The 20,934-nt window shown below is 36.8% G+C and overlaps 1 protein-coding gene across 2 annotated transcripts; it reads right to left on the minus strand.

Annotated features, from left to right (window-relative positions):
• Window positions 1–491: 491 nt before the first annotated feature.
• Window positions 492–20,491, minus strand: LOC117906504. 2 transcript variants are annotated; one of them, XM_034819541.1, is made up of 14 exons: window positions 20,332–20,491; window positions 20,075–20,203; window positions 19,781–19,868; window positions 19,138–19,237; window positions 18,967–19,040; window positions 18,791–18,862; window positions 18,498–18,575; window positions 17,363–17,487; window positions 9,711–9,783; window positions 8,784–8,845; window positions 8,321–8,701; window positions 6,064–6,166; window positions 4,195–4,424; window positions 492–770 (listed from the first exon to the last, which is right to left on the minus strand). In XM_034819541.1, exons 2-13 carry the CDS (start codon window positions 20,152–20,154, stop codon window positions 4,224–4,226), a joined length of 1,437 nt encoding a protein of 478 aa, XP_034675432.1. In that variant the 5' UTR covers window positions 20,155–20,203; window positions 20,332–20,491; the 3' UTR covers window positions 492–770; window positions 4,195–4,223. The 2 variants fall into 2 exon arrangements, with proteins under 2 accessions (XP_034675432.1, XP_034675431.1); XM_034819540.1 differs by having other exon boundaries at window positions 18,967–19,061.
• Window positions 20,492–20,934: the final 443 nt, after the last annotated feature.

Raw genomic sequence — 20,934 nt, forward strand, 5'->3', positions numbered from 1 at the left:
CCCTAAGTATCACACCACACTTTGTATAGGGAAATAAAAAATAAATAAAAAAAGGCAAACAAACAAAAACAAATACACACCAGAGGTGAGAGAAGGAGAGGATGCATAAAAGGAAATGAAAGAGAGAGCCTCAAAGTGGAACCGTTAATAGGAATAAATTAATTTAGAATCAGATCATTTTGATGAAAAGGTAGAAGCAAAATCTAAAGTACGCCCATCCATTTCAAGTATTGGAGAAACATGTATGGCTTACTCCTTCAACGAAATACCTTGCTTTAAGGAGCACCCATAAAACTCAGTGATATGTACATGAAATAGAATGAATTCAGATGGTATTCTGTAAATACATACCTATTTGTAATGTATTAACAACCCTTTCTCCGTATAGAGCAGGTGATAAACGATATAAGAGTTGCTCAGTCTACACTATCCACAATTTGATCAAAATACCCTAATTGATGAATTACTCATTCATCTGCTGTGTGTATATGTAATTATAATATGTAATTATAATATAAGTTTTTGGTATTTTAATTCTGAGTAAAAATACTACATAATTCATTTTCCCTCTTCTTCTGAGGTTGCATTAAGGATTAACTGCAAGGAATATATAACAAGTAGAAAACAAAAGGAAAATCCCAAATCTACCTATGCACACTCATTGAGATAATCTTTATTTACAAGTATAACAAGATAATGACTAAGAATATTGTAGAAAATTTACAATTTGCTCCTGAGTCTTGTCCTTTAATAAGCGTCGTCTCTGGAACCTATCAATTAAAACAAATGAATGAGAAGCAATTCATAGAACATTCAGAACAAAATAAATTGGTAAACTCATTACCAATTTACAAAGAAATAAGTTAAACTCCAGAGAACAAATACAAAGGAGGCTTGCAGTCAATCACGTCTACAATTAATGAAAAAGCATCATGCATATCAAGCCAAAAAAGGACAACTTTTGTAGCTGTTGCAATGGCTCAATTTCTTAGAATTATTTTAGGCATATAGAATTCTTCCACTCTCCTGGATGTCCAATGAACCAGAACCAAAAGACAGGCAACATGAAGTCCTACCCACTCTACTGGATGAATTTCAATGAATCAAGAACCACATGGCAAGCAACATAGAGACCTAGTCTAATACAAGGTGAACCAATGGGATTCAACTTTCAAGCGCCAACATGAGTGAGTTGTTTGACTAGATGGTGGGCCAAAATTGGTACCCTTCAAAAAGGGCAGCAGCCCGAAATTATATATAAGTGAAAAAAAAAAAAAGGAGCAGAAACTGGAAAACAAGTTTGATGAAACCCATCACTTAAGATATGTTCCTCTGAAAAAGATGGAAAAAAAAAAAGGTTATCATAGAATCATGCACAGATTTACCATGTTGTCATGATCCATAAATGAAAATTTTAGAGAGGTTATAGATGCTAATGCAAAATAACCAGTCATTTTTCATAAAGGAGTATCATTGTCAGTCAGACCAGTTAAGATTTAGGATAGAGCCATTAAAACGTGATATGATGTAACAAAATATAGTTTCATTAATAAATTTATTATGATTTTGGTTCCCTTTTTCCATCCTTATTTGCATTAATTGTTATCTGAGCATTTACAGCTCCATCACTTGCATTTGACATGGCTTTGATGCATTATGAGTTACACAGAACATCCAAGTTATGAGATTCTTGCAAGATGGTAAATAGTTTATAGTCGGTTCATGGATTTTGGCAATCCATCAGAAACTGCAGTACAATACCTCCTAATTGAAAAGATTACTTGTCTTAGTTATCAAACAACTTTCTCATGGTGAGTGCACTAATATGTATGGTTACACATTAGACATGACTTACAGTGAATCATGACATTAGATATTGGGTAATCATGATTCATCAAACTACTGTGTTGTATGGACCCTCAAAGTTAAGAGAATATTGAGCTAGCGCTGAGATCACCAGTGAATTTGACCTATGAGTGAGATTTTAATGTGGTTATATATTCCCCACGAATTATGTCACTATTCATTAAGGCACGTGGCACTAGGTATTTTCAATAGAGATACCATGATATCTTATGAATTTGAAACAACATGTCCCCTTCGACGATCCCAAGAGCATACAATCTTAATTCATTAATTGAAATTTGATATATACTCCATCAAATAGAGTACATGAGCTGATCACATAATAGAAGAATTTATAGCTCAAGGATTGGAGTGATAATCTTGAGAGGTTGATAGCATCTACCTCATCAAATTACTACTTATAAAAAAAAATAAAAAAAATCTACCTCATCAAATTACATACACCAGTGCATGGGAAGTTTGCATACAGAAGGTAGTAGATCATAGACTCTACCCAAGTTATATTTTAGTTATGAGGTGTTAAGTCAACTTCAGAATTGAATTCTAAGGTAGCCAATATTTTCTCATGGGTCCCAATGGCCCTCACTCAAATTCCTAAATCATGGTGGCACGATTTTTTTAAGGAATTTTTAGGTTCCTAATTCAAATGTGTATAAAGGTATTTTGGTAAAAACCATAGTTGTGAAAGGCGCACCTAGGCTCCAGGCGGCACGACGCGACCCTCCAGCACCTTGCCTGAAGGCAAGCGACGCCCCTTCACGAAGGCACCACTTAGGTGCACAAGGTGCGATCCCCTATCATCTTTTTCTTTTTCATCTTCTGGTCTTCTTCTCCGGCGATGAGTTGCAAAGGGCAGAAGAGAAGCCTTTTTTTTTTTTTTTTTTTTTTTTTTTTTTTTTTTTGTGAGACCAGAACAACGTCATTTGGTCCCTGTTCTTTTAAAACGACATCATTTTGGCCTTTTTTATTTTAAAAAGAATAGGCCAAAACGACACCGTTTTGGCCTTGTTTTTCACTCCAACCCCTTTTTCTGGTTGACTTCAACCCGACAACACCCCCAAATTTTGCCCCAAATTGTGCTGTGAAGAAGCGAAAAAGACGAAGAAGAGGAGGGAAAATAGACATACCTTTCCGGGACCTTGTTGATTAAATTGAAGTTTTGGATGATATTTGATGATTTATGTGTTTAAGACAAATAAATGATTGTTAAATTTGATTATATTATATAAAAATATATATGTAAATTAGGCTGCGCCTCACTTAACTAAAGCCTGCGCCTTGCACCTCAGGCTCCAGGAGTATTTTGCACCTTGGTGCGCCTTGAGCCTTTTAAAACTATGATAAAAACTCAAGATTGTATTGGATCTGATGAATAGTATTTTTGGGCTAAGCTAATTAATTAATTAGGACCCAAGTAGTATAAATTAAGTAACTCAAGTCCATGTTGGGTTCAAGTTACTTAAGCCTACAGGAAAGCCTATATAAACCCTCTTAAGGGTTTAGGGCTTCATTTTATGTTCTTGTCTTTTCAGACTCCAGAGAGAAACCCTAGCCTCCCCTTTTAGAGAGAAAAACCACCCTTCTCCTAGTGCCTAGATCCATGAGAAAGAGTGATCAGACAAAAGGTTGTTTAGTTTACGAGACCTACCACACCTATGAGTTTCTTTATCAGATTGGAATTGATCTGGAAACATCCAAATCACAAGTATAATGCACTAAGCCCTCTAGATCTGTTTTTAAATGCCTATGATTTCCATTGTGCATAGATCTATAGAGTTCTAAGACTAGTTGCATGCACCCTAAAAAATTCAGGACTGGGATTGGAAATATCCAGGTATTCCCAACATTAAAAAGGTCATAGATATACACTTGTGGCAGCAGAAAAACAAGACACCTAATCGTCCAACTTCTAATACTAAGTCCCTAAGTTTCATATTCTGTCTATATATGCCTCATAGCTCAGAAAAGGATGGCATCCTATAAATGCAATATTAGGATACTAGCTGTTTCTGGCATTAAAGCTATGACTTCTGGACACAGACACTGTTAGGGCCCAACAGGATAAGTCTGTGACATAGCAACTTCCCAAAATCTAGACCTTTAGTTTCAGTGAAAGAAAGTCATAATTATACTAGTCCTCTAAGATTTTCAATTAAATAAAGGAGGACTCTTTTGTAAGTGTTCAAATTGGTGTAGGAATGGATGCCACAAATGTCTAACAACAAGTATTCTATAAATCATGGCATTAAAATTTATATAAATAAAGATGTCTAATAAGCCTTAAAAATATAACCCAAAAGCCTATTATATTGCTTCTACGAAACTTACAAAAAAGTAGCAACCAGCAGGAGCGCCAGTCATTTTTTCGTAGCATCAATTATCATGGCTCGAGTCCAGTGCTCAATGTCCTCGGTTTGTGACGGTGGAGGTGGAAAATTGGCATGCTCCACAAGATCCCATTCTTCAATAAGGCTTTCATTCTTTCCAATATCAGACATCTCAGTGGTAAAAAGGAAACTAGCAGCAGAATTTGGAAGGTTATTATCGAAAATATTCCTCTGCATGGCAAGACAAGAAGAAAGAAACAGGCATGAGATGAAAACATGCAAAATAGCAAATAAAACCAATTTATATAGTCTAGAATGTCATTTTTCTAAACCAGTATGAAAATGGAACATGTAGAAGATGAAATCTATGTAAAGAACCTTCTTCTTATAGGTAATGAAGTATATATATTAAAAGAACATGCCAAGAGAGCAACCCAAAGTATGCAGAAAGTATACACCAATTGCCAAAAGGCACAACCAAGAAACAAGAGGGGCTACAAAATCACCACTCGCCCTCAACAAGTGCCCAACTGATGAAAGAAGCTAACTAGAGACAAAGGACCATTTTCTATAAACATCTTAGACCACAACCACAAAATACAAACAAAAGAGTTTTTTAGCCTTTGGATGGAAAGCTCCTCATTTTCAAAAGCAATTTTGTTTATTTCCTTCCAAACTGTCTAAAAGATGCGTAGAGATACCCTCCAATCCTTCTTACACTTTTTGCCCATGAAAAAACCATGCCAACCTAGAAAGGTCTCTCCAACCAAAGAGGAGGCCACACAAGACACCCCAAAAAGAGTAAAATGCAATTGACATAAAACCATTTTCTTTACACAGTGAACAAGGATGTGATCTATAGATTTATTATCGTTTTGGCAAAGAGAACATCTATTAGCTGAAGACCAACCCCTTCTCTAAACTTGATCCAAGGTTAAGGCTTTTCCCCACGTTGGTCCCCAAGCAAAGAAGCCCACCTTAGGCAACACCCACAAATTCCAAATGATGCTCATTGGAAAAGAGACTGAATTGCCTAGCTCCAAGCAAAATAGAGGGATTTGACTGTAAATGTTCCGCTCTTTATCTCTATCCAAAGCACCCCATCTTCTTCATCCTTAAACACCCTCTTCTCATGCAAACTGAACATAAACTGCTCCACACTATCCACCTCCCAATTGTTGAAAGGCCTAGAGAAGCAAGGACTCTTCACTGGAAGAATTTCAAACATCCACCACTCATAGCTCTTTTGAAACGGCCAAGGCAAATAAAGAAGGGAATGAAACACACAATGGTTTGACTCCACACCACTTGTCCTACCAAAGTTTCACCCTCTGACCATTACCCACTAAGCAATCCTACTACTCAAAAGATCCCAATTCTCTTATGGTTTTCCATAAACCGACACCATACCCATCCCTCACATCAAGAGAGCGCCACCCCCCTTCTTCTTCTTCCCTATACTTCCCAATGATAACGTGCTTCCAAAGGACCCTCCCTTTCATTCAGCAAAACGCCAACTCCATTTGCGAAGTAGAGCCTTGTCCAGTGTTGAAAGAAACTTCAACAAGAAGCAACCAAGCAAGGACCCAAAAAACCTTGAGCCCACATGAAAAAGTGACCAAATCATTCCACTAAATGTTCAAAAAAATGATGCACAAATTTCTTTCTAGTAAGAAATACTTCTTGAATAATGAATTATTAGAAAAAGAAACTCATCTATAGTAACAGCAAAGAGTCCAAAATATTGCTGATATTTTATTAGTTAATAACAGATAAAAGAAGTTCCAATATTTTTCAATGAATCAAAGTGCACTAACTATGATTAAAAAATTTGAATGCTTCTTTTGAGATGAAGTTAAGGCCCAAATACCGTCATAGGCAGTGTATGCGCACTCTCCAGTAAAGTGCTTGATGAAATTGCTGAATTCATGTTCCATATGGATTTGTTCAATTGTTGAACTTGTTTACATGACCTGCAAAATCAAATCTCCAAAGAATGTGACACTTTCATAAATCACGTAAGCGCATTAAAACAAAAAAACACAATGTTCCCTTTACATGTTATTTCAAAGTATAATAGAACTTTCAGACAAACAAATAACCATTAGGATGACTGGTTCTGGTTGAAGACATAGAAAATGCTTTAGTTTCATACTCTATAATCCTTGCATTTACTTTTCAATATTCTTTAAGGGAAGATGATAGAAGTACCTAGAATAACAACCCCAAAAAAATTTTTAAACCAAAATTGATCTTGATAAAATTCCCAGCACTGAGATTTTAGATCCCTCTGCAATTGGCAATTTCCTATTTTTTTGAAGATTGATATATATGTGAACAAAATCAAGAACCACCCCTTTTTTAATAGGTAAATAATAATATATTAAAAGAGTTGAATAGAAAAAAGAGAAGGGGGAAGGAGTGAGGGATGGGGGAGGCGGTGCACCTATGAAAAGGAACCAAAAAGTGAAAGAGACAACCAAAAGCCACAACAACACTCCCTCTACTTGCAGCACCACCACTCAATGAGGTCAAGCAAGAATGGAGGGCCAGTTTGAAGAGACAGGCAAAACCAGTGGCAAGGGATATAAAAAGGGAGTCATTTACAATGATTTTGGGTTGTGTTCCTCCAACCTAACCTTCTTTTTTTTCCCCTACAGAACACCTGAGACAATCCATTAGCAACTCTTTCACCAAAGAAAGGAGAACCTAAGAGATACAGAAAAAAGAGAACAAAAAGTGAGACAGCCCTCTAGCTTTCCAACATGAGAAGCTGCTTGCTTAGTTCATTCTTTTGCATTTTTACACAAACAACACTACTTGCTACAAGCCACTCCCTTGGGAATGATATAAGCTTTCCAGAGAATTAACAAAATGAACCTCCCAATCTCCCATAACAAGTAAACAATCAATTGTTGACATTGAAGGTGTGTTCAGCCCATCACACCAAGTCTAAAAACCACTAAGCTGAGGGGATCTACCAAGGAGAGCTCCTCCATAAAGTCCAACAAACATCCCTTGGCCATTAAGATTTTCACACAATTTCTTCTTTCCAAAGGCAAAGGGAATTTGAACAAATTGAAAGCTCTACCAATACACACCAAGGATGCCACCCCCCCAAGCCCCCGAATGGGTCCCAACTTTTTTTTTGTAGACAAAAAAACCATGTATTAAAAGAGCACCAAAGAAAGGGGGTGCACCATATGTACACAGGCACCATACACAAAACATCACGGCACAAACAGCAAAAGACATATACAAGAACAGCCTACAAAAAAGGCCAAGCTGTTCACATGGATGAGTATCTAAGAAACCCATCATTGAAAGGCTCTCCATTACTAATGAAGCATGGGACCACTCAAATAAGGGCCACTCCTAATGGCAGCTAAAAGCAAAAACCATTGTTCATTGATTTTTCTTAAAAGAACAAGATCTAAATTCTTCAGCCAGATTGCAGCAGACCATTTTTTTCCTTTTTTTTTTTATAGGTGAGTAAAGATTGTATTATCACAAAAGAAAAGGCATAAAGGTATACATGATGTATACAAAGAAGCCAAAAGGCCAAAAAAAACAACGAGAAGGAACAAATTGCAGCAGACCATCATCCCACCACCAAAACCTGAAATCTAGGGGAAATAAGTCAGAAGACATTTTTGTAGTCCAAATTCTATGACTTCAACTTCCAACCTCCAACAGAAACTTTCAGTTCCTTGAAGGCGTATTCAATGTGAATTTATGTTGGAGTATCCCATTTACCAAGGCTGTGCTCTGATATCTGATAAAGATTGTCGAGTACAGTTGCATATTGCATGTTACAGTTTGTACAAACCCACTGCTGAAAATGGGCCCACATCAATAAATAATGGACATATATTACATTTTTCAATGCCACAGAGAGCAAGTGTTAGTTGCAAAACACTTGTAGCTTTAATTCCTAAAGGAATGGTCATTCAGTAAAGGTTCAGATGTTCTCCAAAAAACAAAAGGCTCTGAATGGAATATGATGATTCATAATAAAATCAATAAAATGATACTGAGTCTATATTAGGGATCAAAATTGGAATACAGAAGAACATGAATATGCATAGATTAAGTATCACATATGAGATGACAGGAGTAATATATACCTTGAGCAAGCCATTTTCAAGGAGAAAACAGATCGAACTTCCTTGGAAGAAGATAGTATGGCCAACAACTTTGTGAATGCTTCAAATGTAGAAGCCTCAGTAGGAACATCTAAACATAATGAGCTATAACAGTATGTGGTTAAGCATGCCACACTTTTTTTAAGAAGTGAAATTCCTTTCTGCAGGTCCTTGTGAGTTTCAACAGAATGCAGAGAAGCTGAAGAATAGTTAAAACTACTACTTCCTGAGGATTCTAGACGAGGCTTCCTGTCAGATTCCATTGAAGCAATGCCAAAATTACTCGAGCTTCTTTCAGACCATGAATTTTCCCCATTAGTGGAGCAAAGATTTTGTCGCGGTATAAACAGGGGATATTCATTGCTGCAACACAAAGTTAAATCACTCTCATGAAGTACCTATAATCCAAGTCAACCACATCAGGTCATATTTCCAGCTAAAGTACCTTCTGGAAGATGGCCGTGGATTCCAATAAGACTCTCGCTGCCATATTCTAGAGCATGAACCCTGAAACAAAATTATGGTATGAGCTTTACAGAGAACAAAATTAAATTCAAATGAAAAAAGAACCAAGTACAACATCCTAAGCTCTGTTTATTGTCCTTAAGGCTTTAAAAATTACTTCAACCTAAGTTACCACACCTTTGAAGATGGGACATATCTTAGAAAATTTTTATTGAAGATATAATTTGCATAACCTAAAGCAAAATGGGCAGGAAAAAATAAAATAAAACTCAAGGAATTTTTTGGGAACTCAAAAAAGGAGAAAGCAAAAGAAGCATCAATATAAATTAAGAGGCGCAAAGATCATTAGAGGATTCATGCTAAGTCTAGATAAGTTATCAAACCTTATTTTTTGGATGCATATATAATAATCCACCAAAACCGTAGTCACGCAAAACTTTTACAATATTCATGTCCTAATCTTTAAATTTTGGCAGTCCTATATTACCAAAAGATATACTTTCACAAAATTTCCAGAAATTATTATAAGGTAATTACCAAAAGATATGTTTTCCTGAATTTATTATTATCTATATTACCAAAAGATATGTTTATTCAATACATTTTAACCAAAACTTTCTTCTTCCTTTTTTTCTTTTGAAAAGAAAAATAGCAGGCTACATCTTACCAATACCTTCAAAAAATAATGAAATTTTCTTTAATTTAAATTTTGTATTATCATCAAAGATACTTTCAAGATTTTATTTTATTTTATTTTATTTTTTGATAGGCAAGATACTTTCAAGAAAATTCATCCCCAGGGAACCAGGGAAATTTGACAAAATTGAGCCGATTCCCAAATAAATAAATTTTATGATCCTAATGGAAACTTGAAAGTCACTACATGGAGGGTGCATTCAGAGATTACCGCAAAACCTGAGTTATGAAGGGCAGGAGCAGCCAAGTTGTAAACCACAAGATTTAGAAGTTGCACCATGTACCTGTTTTCCAACCATTACATATTACTAATTAGTGTAATTAAAGGCAACTACATACAAATTTTCAAATATGGCCCAGAACTGTACTTGTGGATCATACCTATTAAAAAAACCAAAAAACTGTATTTGTGGACCATGTAATACTATATAAAAAGATATTTAAAAACAATATAAAACACTCCCACATAACTATTTCAGATCAATCTGAAAAGCCACATCAAGAATTATGATCATAAAATGCGCTAAATGCATTTCAGAATAATCTTAGACATAGGAGTTCTTACCAATTGAATTCAGGTTCAGGTATGAGAAAAAATGGCAATATTTTAAAAAATGCAGATTTTCCCACCAAAATATCCTAAAATTGATTTATACACCATTTCAAAAGACCAGAAGAACATTAAATTGTGTGAAAGTTAACATAATCTGGGATGAAACTCATAAACAAACAAGGAAGCTGACTTGTTGGATATCAAGAATCTATGGCTTATATGCCTCCCTGTTTCATTTTTCATGTAAAAGAAAATGCTGGGAAACCCCTAGAGAAGCAATCTAAGATCATATTTCTACGCTCATTTAGAAATATAATACAATAACTGTTGAAATTTGGCATTCAAAGTTAGGGTTCTAATTTAGGAAAGTATTTTAGGAATAGAAAAGGAGAGATCATTTAGGATGATTCAGTTTCCTAATTTTAGGAGAGAATCAAGCTAGATTGATATTTTCTTATTCAGTCATTTGTGTATATATATGTGTATGGTGTGTACCTAAATAATCAATAAAGGAATTCAGAAATTCTTCATGGTATTAGAGCCAGTTTTCTGAAACCCTAATCCCTTCTGGCCACCTCTTATTCAGGCCATCATTCATTTCGGCCAAATCTCTCTGGCCATCTCTCAATCCGACCATCTCTCTCTCTGCCTATCTCTCATTCCGGTCATTAGTCCTTGTTCTTAGAGCCAAGGGAGAAAACGTTTTCCGGTCAGTCGAATCGTCGACAGAAAACATTCACCGCCGGCGACTTTTCCGGCGACGGTTTTTTTCACACCGCAAGGAGCGTCTGGAGGAGATCTCCAACTTTTCCCAAAGCACCGGAGTCAGAAACCCATCCACGCGCGTTTTTCTGGCTGGCGACTGCATCTCACGCGCCGGCGCGTGAGAGCGCGTGAGCCACTTTCCGGCGACGCGCTTCCTACTCCAGGCTCGCCTGACGCCGACCAGCCACCCTACGTACCTGTTTCTGCCATCCGAGCCCTGCACGTGCCTCTTTTGGGGTTCTTTTGCCTCCGCGGGCCCTCCGATCAATTTTTCCGACGTCCTCCGGCTATTTTTCCTCAACTCCAATCCCTGCACGTGCCTTGGGAAATGTGCTTCTACCTTTCCGGTCCATGACAAAATACGGAATGGCATCATCACAAGTATCCAGCGTCACGTCACCAGAATCAGGGGGCAGATCTGAAATTCCAAACCTTGGTGGCAGTGATTCCTTTCCTATTCTCATCACAGGACACAAATTAAATGGCCATAACTATTTACAGTGGTCACAATCTGTGTTGCTGTTCATTTGCGGTAAAGGAAAGGATGAGTACCTCACTGGAGAAGCAGCCATGCCAGAAACTATAGAACCGGGTTTCAGGAAGTGGAAGATTGAAAACAGTATGATCATGTCATGGCTTATCAATTCCATGAACAATGACATAGGTGAAAATTTCTTGTTGTTTAAGACTGCAAAGGACATATGGGATGCAGCCAAAGAAACTTACTCAAGTTCTGAAAATACTTCAGAACTTTTTCAGGTTGAATCAGCCCTACATGACTTCCGCCAAGGAGAGCAGACAGTTACTCAGTATTACAACACACTCACAAGGTATTGGCAGCACCTTGACTTATTCGAGACTCACTCATGGAAATGTTCTGATGATGCAGCAACATACAAGAAAATTGTGGAACAAAAGAGACTGTTCAAGTTTTTCCTAGGACTAAACAGGGAATTGGATGATGTTAGAGGCCGAATCATGGGCATTAAACCCCTGCCAAGTCTCAGGGAGGCTTTTTCAGAGGTTAGGCGTGAAGAAAGTAGAAAGAAAGTGATGATGGGATCCAAAGAGCAACCTGCCCCAACATTGGATGCCTCTGCCCTTGCTGCTCGGTCATTTAATAGTAGTGGTGGAGGTCGTCAGAAACGGGATAGGCCTTGGTGTGATTATTGTAAGAAACCAAGCCATTATAAGGAGACTTGTTGGAAGCTTCATGGCAAACCGGCTGATTGGAAACCAAAGCCATGGTCCGACAGAGATGGCAGAGCACACGTGGCTGCCAACTCTGAGAGCACATCTGTTCCCGAGCCGAGTCCATTCAACAAAGAGCAGATGGAGATGCTACAAAAACTATTAAGCCAAGTTGGCAGTGGCAGTACTACCGGTGTAGCCTTCACTGCTAATCGAGGAGGAATGAAGCCGTGGATAGTGGACACAAGTGCTTCTGATCACATGATAGGAGATGCTGCCATTCTTCAAAAATTACAAGCCAAGTAATGGTCATTCATCCGTCCATATTGCTGATGGTTCAAAGTCAAAAATTGCCGGGACAGGTTCTATAAAACTTACTAAAGACTTATATCTTGACTCTGTCCTCCATGTTCCAAACTTGGATTGTAATCTTTTGTCCATTAGCAAATTGGCCCGTGATCTCCAATGTGTTACTAAATTTTATCCAAACTCGTGTGTTTTTCAGGACTTGAAATCGGGGAAGATGATTGGCAGTGCTGAACTGTGTTCCGGGCTCTACCTCCTCTCATGTGGCCAATTCTCAAACCAAGTCTCTCAAGCAAGTTGCGTACAGTCTCAGAGTATGTTAGAGTCTTTCAATTCTGTGTCAAATTCTAAGGTCAATAAAGATAGTGAGATTATACTGTTACACTATCGCCTTGGTCATCCTAGCTTTGTTTACCTTACAAAATTGTTTTCCAAATTATTTATCAATAAAAATCCAGCATCTTATCACTGTGAAATTTGTCAGTTTGCAAAGCATACTCGAACAGTATATCCTCAAATCCCATACAAACCTTCGACTATTTTCTCTCTAGTACATAGTGATGTGTGGGGTCCCTCCCGGATAAAAAATATTTCTGGCACTCGATGGTTTGTGACATTCGTTGATGATCATACACGGGTAACATGGGTTTTCCTTATGAAAGAAAAGTCAGAGGTCGGGCACATTTTTCAAACCTTCAATCTTATGGTTCAAAATCAATTCAATTCCAAAATTCAAGTCCTCAAGTCAGATAATGCAAAGGAATACTTTACTAGTAGTCTCAGTACTTATCTTCAAAATCACGGCATTATCCACATAAGTTCTTGCGTTGACACCCCACAACAAAATGGGGTGGCTGAACGCAAGAATAGGCATCTCTTGGGGGTTGCCCGGTGCCTTATGTTTTCCTCTAATGTTCCAAACTATTTCTGGGGGGAAGCTATTCTCACAGCTACTTATTTGATTAACCGTATGCCATCCAGAGTGCTTACCTTTCAATCCCCACGTCAACTTTTCTTAAAACAATTTCCTCACACCCGTGCAGCCTCTTCTGATTTACCACTCAAAGTATTTGGTTGCACGGCATTCGTTCATGTGTATCCTCAAAATCGTAGCAAATTTGCTCCTCGAGCCAATAAGTGCATTTTCCTAGGGTATTCTCCAACCCAAAAAGGGTACAAATGCTATTCTCCAACCAACAAAAGATTTTACACCACCATGGACGTCTCTTTCTTTGAACATGTCTTCTTCTATCCCAAATCTCATGTTCAGGGAGAGAGCATGAATGAACATCAAGTTTTGGAGTCTTTTCTTGAGGGTGTACCTTCTTTTCACTCAGAGTCACCAAATCCTTCCCAATTCGCGCCCACTGAGTTGTCCACACCCATGCCGTCCTCAGTCCAGCCAGCCCAGCACACAAATGTTCCTTCTCCTGTGACCATCCAGTCTCCCATGCCTATTCAACCTATAGCCCCACAACTTGCTAATGAGAACTTACAAGTTTACATCAGGAGGAGGAAAAGACAGGAATTAGAGCACAGATCACAGTCAACATGTGGCCAATATATTGACTCCAATTCAAGTCTTCCTGAAGAGAACATAGGTGAGGATAGGGCTGGAGAGGTGTTAATTCCCAGCATTGATGATTCTACTCTGCCGATTGCATTGAGGAAGGGTGTTAGGAGATGTACAGATCATCCAATTGGGAATTATGTTACATATGAAGGGCTATCACCATCTTACAGAGCATTTGCTACTTCTCTTGATGATACTCAGGTTCCCAACACAATACAAGAGGCATTAAAAATTTCAGAATGGAAGAAGGCGGTACAAGATGAGATTGATGCACTTGAGAAGAATGGGACGTGGACTATCACAGATTTGCCGGTTGGGAAGAGGCCCTGGGGTGCAAGTGGATTTTCACCATAAAATACAAAGCAGATGGATCAGTCGAGAGATTCAAGGCTCGTTTGGTAGCTAGAGGGTTTACACAATCCTATGGGATAGACTATCAGGAGACCTTTGCTCCTGTTGCAAAACTGAACACTATCAGGATTCTTCTCTCATTGGCTGTCAATCAAGATTGGTGCTTGCAACAACTGGACATAAAAAATGCGTTTCTAAATAGTGACCTAGAAGAGGAAGTCTACATGGAAATACCACCTGGTTTCGAAGGAAGTATGGCAAAGAATCAGGTTTGCAAACTCCAAAAATCCTTGTACGGCCTTAAACAATCTCCCCGAGCCTGGTTTGATAAATTCACAAAAGCAGTCCTGAAGCTGGGCTACAAACAAGGTCAGGCTGATCATACTCTATTTGTCAAGAAGTCTCATGCCGGGAAAATGGCCATATTGATAGTCTATGTTGATGATATTATTCTATCTGGGAATGATATGGAGGAATTACAGAATTTGAAGAAGTATTTGTCAGAGGAGTTTGAAGTTAAAGACCTTGGAAATTTGAAATATTTCCTTGGTATGGAAGTGGCTAGATCAAGGAAGGGAATTATAGTCTCTCAAAGAAAATACATACTCGATCTTCTTAAGGAGACCGGTATGCTTGGATGCAAACCAATTGATACTCCTATGGATAGTCAGAAGAAACTTGGTATCGAGAAAGAAAGTACACCGGTAGACAGGGGGAGATATCAGCGGCTCGTCGGGCGCTTGATTTATCTCTCACACACTCGGCCAGATATTGGCTTTGCAGTGAGTGCTGTAAGTCAATTCATGCACAGCCCCACTGAGGAACACATGGAAGCAATCTATAGGATTCTTAGATATTTAAAAATGACACTAGGGAAAGGTCTATTCTTCAGAAAGACAGAGAACCGTGACACTGAAGTATACTCAGATGCGGATTGGGCAGGAAACATCATTAACAAGCGGTCCACTTCTGGATATTGTTCTTTTGTCTGGGGAAATCTTGTTACCTGGAGGAGTAAGAAGCAATCAGTTGTAGCCAGAAGTAGTGCAGAAGCTGAGTACAGAGCTCTTGCACAGGGAATCTGTGAAGGGATTTGGATAAAAAGGGTTCTTAGTGAACTGGGACAAACAAGTTCATCTCCAATTTTGATGATGTGTGATAATCAGGCAGCTATAAGCATAGCAAAGAACCCCGTGCATCATGACAGGACCAAGCACGTTGAGATTGACAAACACTTCATCACAGAGAAGGCGACTAGTGAGACAGTTAAATTGAACTATGTTCCTACCAAGCACCAAACCGCAGACATCCTCACCAAAGCTTTACCTAGGCCTAACTTCGAAGACTTAACTTGCAAGGTGGGATTATATGATATATATTCTCCAGCTTGAGGGGGAGTGTTGAAATTTGGCATTCAAAGTTAGGGTTTTAATTTAGGAAAGTATTTTAGGAATAAAAAAGGAGAGATCATTTAGGATGATTCAGTTTCCTAATTTTAGGAGAGAATCAAGTTGATATTTTCTTATTCAGTCATTTGTGTATATATATATGTGTATGGTGTGTACCTAAATAATCGATAAAGGAATTCAGAAATTCTTCAATAACCCTTAAACTGGCAATGAAGGATAAATATCCTGATTTCCCAGCCTCCAATATTGTCATGGGGAACATCAGATCAATGAGAACTACAACATTTTTTGAAATATTAAATAAGTTTTGTTCCGAAGAATCATACAATGAAAACATTAAGGAATTAAAATATTGTCAATCAAAAACAATGACAAAAGGCTCCATTGAACTATGGGCGTATGACAATACCAAAAGATTAGATTATTCTTCACTATAGACACTGTATTCACATATTTGATGCGGTTAAGCTGTTATGATTATTTGATCCCACAAATATTCTCATTTATCAAAATGGGAAGAGTTTCAAGAATACAAGCAAATATACTAGGGCATATTTATTCACCTGCCTCTTTGTATAACTAGTCCCAAGGCTTTCCCTTTAAGGCTATGTTTGGTTCCCGGGAAATTTGAAGGAAAATGAGAGGGAAAGAAAATAAAGAGAAAAAATATAAGGAAAGAAGAAGTGAAGGAAAATAACAAATAGATTTATAATCAATAAATTATTTTTATGTACTACTTCAAACTAATTTCATTATTTTAACTATTCTATATAAAGATTAAATAATTTAAAATTGCATAATTTTTTGACTAATTTTAATTATATTTTCCATAGTGTAACCAAAAATCATTCTTTTAACATTTTTCTTCTTTTCTTATTATTTTTTATATTTTATTTTATTTCATATTTTCCATAGTGAAACCAAAAATCATTCTTTTAACATTTTTTTCTTGCCTTAGAGCTTTATTGGAACCAAACATGGCATAAAGGATTTCTCATCCTTCTCTTTGTACACCACTTTCTTTTAATAAATCTATTTGTTTATAGAACGAGAGTGAAAAAAAATAGGTAACCAAACCTCAGTATCTCAATAGTATCAACTCCAGGATAGCATAAATACCAAAGTTTGACAAACGCAAAACTCAAAAGGTTTCTTAGACTGAAATCATGGTCTGAACTCTACTAAAAAAATCAAATAAACAAAACCTCTTTTGAACATTTGGTAGGTTATGAAACTTTTGTTTAGCCATTTTGTTCTATCCAAAGATAAAACTATTAGACAATGCCAAAATATCGATGATTGGATTTATAGAAATCTAGAAAAAAAAAAAATTATTGGTAGAATCAAAATTGATCAAAACTATAGAAATGTTGGAAACAACTCCAAAAGGTAATAAAACAAGTGATAATATACATATTGAAGATGTTTTATTAAATAAAACAATATATATATATATATATATATATATATGAGACAATAATATGCAATACTCCAAAACATATTGCAACTAAGAAAATTATCATGCAGTTTAATAAATTTGAGAATAAAATGATTAAAATTTTCTTTAATTATATCAAATCCAAGCACCATTTAATATCCTTTTTTATCTAGTCCCTTCATCTAAAATTTAAGATATGAAGGATTAGACACCTAGATATATACCCACACTAGATACCTGTACCAGAACCCATGTAACATAAAGTGAGAAATTTTACCCCAATGAGGCAGCAAGCTCATCTGATGGGACAGAATGAGGATCAAGTACTCTCGGTAAGCGTACATTACAAATTTGGTCATATGGCCTACTAGATCCATCTTTCCTGTCTCCATCAATATTCACCTAGCCACAACAATCAAACAGAAGTGTTATCAGCTAGGTTTGAGAAGAAGGCCTAGGAATCTACGAACACACCTTTGACGGTAGCAAAGATTTTTTTTTTTTATAGATAACGAAAAAGATACATTAGTAAGAGGCACCAAAAGTGCAACTCAAGGTATACAATACCTATACACCCACCGCCAAAACAACAAAAAGAGGAAAGAGAACAACCAAAATAGGTAGGGCTAAAACAATCTCAACGAGAGCCCAACCAATCAACAAAACTAACTATAGTTAGAGGATAATCATCAATAATGATGGTAACAAAGATATTATCTCATTAAATATTTGAAACACAAAAACAATGCATATTGTATAAAAACATGAGGAACCCAGGGGCAGGTTCAATTTTGGACTAAAGTTTGGGACCAAAATAATGCAGAATTTGGTAGCCTAATTTCCATTCCATCAACATTTAAACATAAGAGCTTGATTCTGATTATTGTTTACCATTTGCACTAAAGAACACTAAAAGAGATGCAACCCAACTACACATGAAGAGTCTAATTTTCAGTTCTTTACCATAATACAACCATTTTCCCTATGATTTTCCATTCCATTTTGAACTTCAAGATGAGTTACTCAATACTTGCAACTTATGTTCATAGGTATCATCAGGAAACCGAAGGGAGAAAAGATACACATGCATTAAGAGTAGAATTGCACATCTTTCATGATTGAACAATATGGATATTGAGATCAAATGGACAAGCTTCGAGCATTCATCCCAAAGAATTAGAAAAAACTACCGCCATGGATAGCTTTTATCTGCAAAAGCACTATGGCGGAGAAAATAAACCAAAAAAAATAGAAAATAAAATAACAGACATGCCATTATGACATCTAAAACGCGTTCAATATTAAATATGTGACTGGCCATCAAAAATTTTAAAACAATATAGTCGATTATAGAAAATACCATGGTTAAATCACACGGAAGAATTAGATATATTAACTTCCAAGCTGCTTACCCGACGTTGTGGGAATAATTTGCATATCTGTTTTATAACCACCGACTGCTTATGAAAACGTTCAGAGGTTATTGCCATCTGCAGTTAGGAAGTTATCTTAAGCATCAAATATAGTAGAACATCAAAGATGGAACAAGCAAGACTACAAACATATTCCTAAGCAATATCCTTTGATAAGTTTAAGTATATTGGGTTTTTGTCAGGTTAAGCCCATGTTGATGAATAATGAACACGTCAAAAAGCAAATTTGATAGAAGCATCCAAAAAGAACAGTTTTGGGAAATGGTTCTCACAAGCCCTAAGTTCTGTGTGCAAATAAGGTTAGGATAGAACTTCTCCAGTTGTTCCACGCGATTTTTTTCCAACTGCAATGAATAAACAAATAAATAAAACATCTAAAAGCCATATGGAATCTCAGAATATATAACTTAAACTTCACTTAGAAAAAAAAACCAGAAATTTGTAGTACCATGGACATGGCTGATTCAAGCAGCCCATATTTGAGTTTCAAATCATTAGACATCTTCTCAACTTTAGCCTTCCCTATAAAAACATCAATTGGTTCTAACAGGGTCATAAACAAATGTGTGGATGGTATTCAAATTAAATTGCACTTGACAGTAACTAAGAGGCATCCAACCATCCAAATATTGTTCTTTTCTATGACGAAGCTTCTCCCTCAGCCTGGCCAGCTTCTCATTTTGAAGTACTCTCCAATTTATTTGATCATCTGCCTTCCCCTGGTGTTATAAACAAAACATTAAACTAGAATAAGGGAAATAAACAGGATATGTGGAGATGCCTTCACTTAAAATGTAATGAAGTAGATCCATTTAAATGAAATGCCCGACTTCTTGATCATAATATCAGAAAATGCCGGTGGTTAAGTCTATTAAAGAACTTTCAATCATATTAAGAGTCTAGTTCTTTTTTTTTTTTGGCATCGTGAGACCGCTTTCTGGATAGAAAAGTGCTTTGCCGGGTCTCTGGCTGCAAGCTGAAGCAATTTAAGACACAAAAGGTTGGGGTGCCCAAAGCACTTGCCAGAAAAGTTCAGTTCTTCATAGGTGGATCTGTGCGAAAGTTCAAGCACCTTCTTTCAATGTAAATTTCAAAGAGTCAAAGAGAGACGCTACAAGAAGCTACAAATGCACTACGCTGGCCCTAACATAAACCCATTTTATTTTTACATGGAGGAAACGGTGAAAAATTCAATCAAACAATGAGAAAAAAGAGAGAAAATAAGAAAGAATCTAAAAGTTCTTAAGGCATGCAAATCAAACCTTTGCCACAAGAACTTCACTCAATCTCAAGTAAAGGGAGTCCCGACGACCCTTCGATGATTTCAATGAAGTATTATATTCATTTAATCTGCATATTACCACACTAATCAGTCACAGTTGGCAATAATCTAACATTTATAGCCTTCTATAACCGAGTTCACGCAATAACGTTAAATCAATCTAATAACACGAGTACGCAACCAATCTCCTATGGGAAAAATCATGAGGACTGATTCTCCCTCCGGTTTGCGGTAAAATCGCAGATGGTTGATATCAGCTTTCTAAATTGCATACCTGTAATTGACGCAAACGGCGCAAATAGAAGCAAGATTCGATTTCTCACAAATACTACAGCTGCTGGTTTTTCTAGTCATGGTTTCGCTTTTCAACAACGATCACACTGCCAATCTTTAAAACCCTAGCCTGTGAGAAAAAAAAAATATGGCAAAATTCCATCTTAGACAACTATACAACTGAAATCGGGGCGCTGTGATCTTATCCGGATAACTTGAATCCGACAGGACTTTGCACCAATTTAGGGGAAAACTCACCGGAAGTAAAGTCGGTGCGAATGGAGGATCAGAGATCACAAGAGCTTGTGGCCGTTGAAAAGGTTGAATCTAGGGTTTTATATAAAATCCGGCAGAATTCGTGATTAGTTATAGTGAGCGTCTTTCGTTCCGAGCAATCGAGCTCCCAACGGGAGCGTTGTTTCGGAGTTCCGTTTGGGATTCGCTTGAACTACTTATAGGCATGCCACGTAGGGTCCTAGTTGTCTCCAGCTGTCAATTTCCTATTGTTCCATTTAATCACATTTAAATCTCTCTTTAGCTTATATTTAATATTCGGATATTTTTGTCATGAGTTTAATTGCTTATGTTCGTTGTGACATTATTCAAAAATATATATTCCAATGGATTTGTTTTATACCTATATTTTATTAAAATTATGCCAACTTTTATAACATTTCTACTCGAAAATCCCCTTATAAAAAATTAATTTTCTTATAAATATCTTACCTTTTCAATTTGAATATGTTTTTTCACATCCTAATTCCCTTCAATTATTTTATTGGGAAACCGAAAAAATGCATGAATCAACTTTTCATTTTCTTACCACAATATCCATTACCTTATTTTAATTAATCTTTTGCG

Source organism: Vitis riparia, chromosome 18 (genome assembly GCF_004353265.1).
Source record: "Vitis riparia cultivar Riparia Gloire de Montpellier isolate 1030 chromosome 18, EGFV_Vit.rip_1.0, whole genome shotgun sequence".
Taxonomy (NCBI): domain Eukaryota; kingdom Viridiplantae; phylum Streptophyta; class Magnoliopsida; order Vitales; family Vitaceae; genus Vitis; species Vitis riparia.

What these genes read in the sequence shown, in the direction of transcription:
- LOC117906504 (XM_034819540.1), bottom strand. Translation starts at nt 20,154, where the DNA reads ATGACTAGAAAAACCAGCAGCTGTAGTATTTGTGAGAAATCGAATCTT. An exon ending in GAGCTTGCTGCCTCATTGGG is followed by an intron (nt 9,784 to 17,362) that starts GTAAAATTTCTC and finishes GTTGGAAAACAG; the next exon opens with GTACATGGTGCAACTTCTAA. An exon ending in TTCATAACTCAGGTTTTGCG is followed by an intron (nt 8,846 to 9,710) that starts GTAATCTCTGAA and finishes ATTTTGTTTCAG; the next exon opens with GGTTCATGCTCTAGAATATG.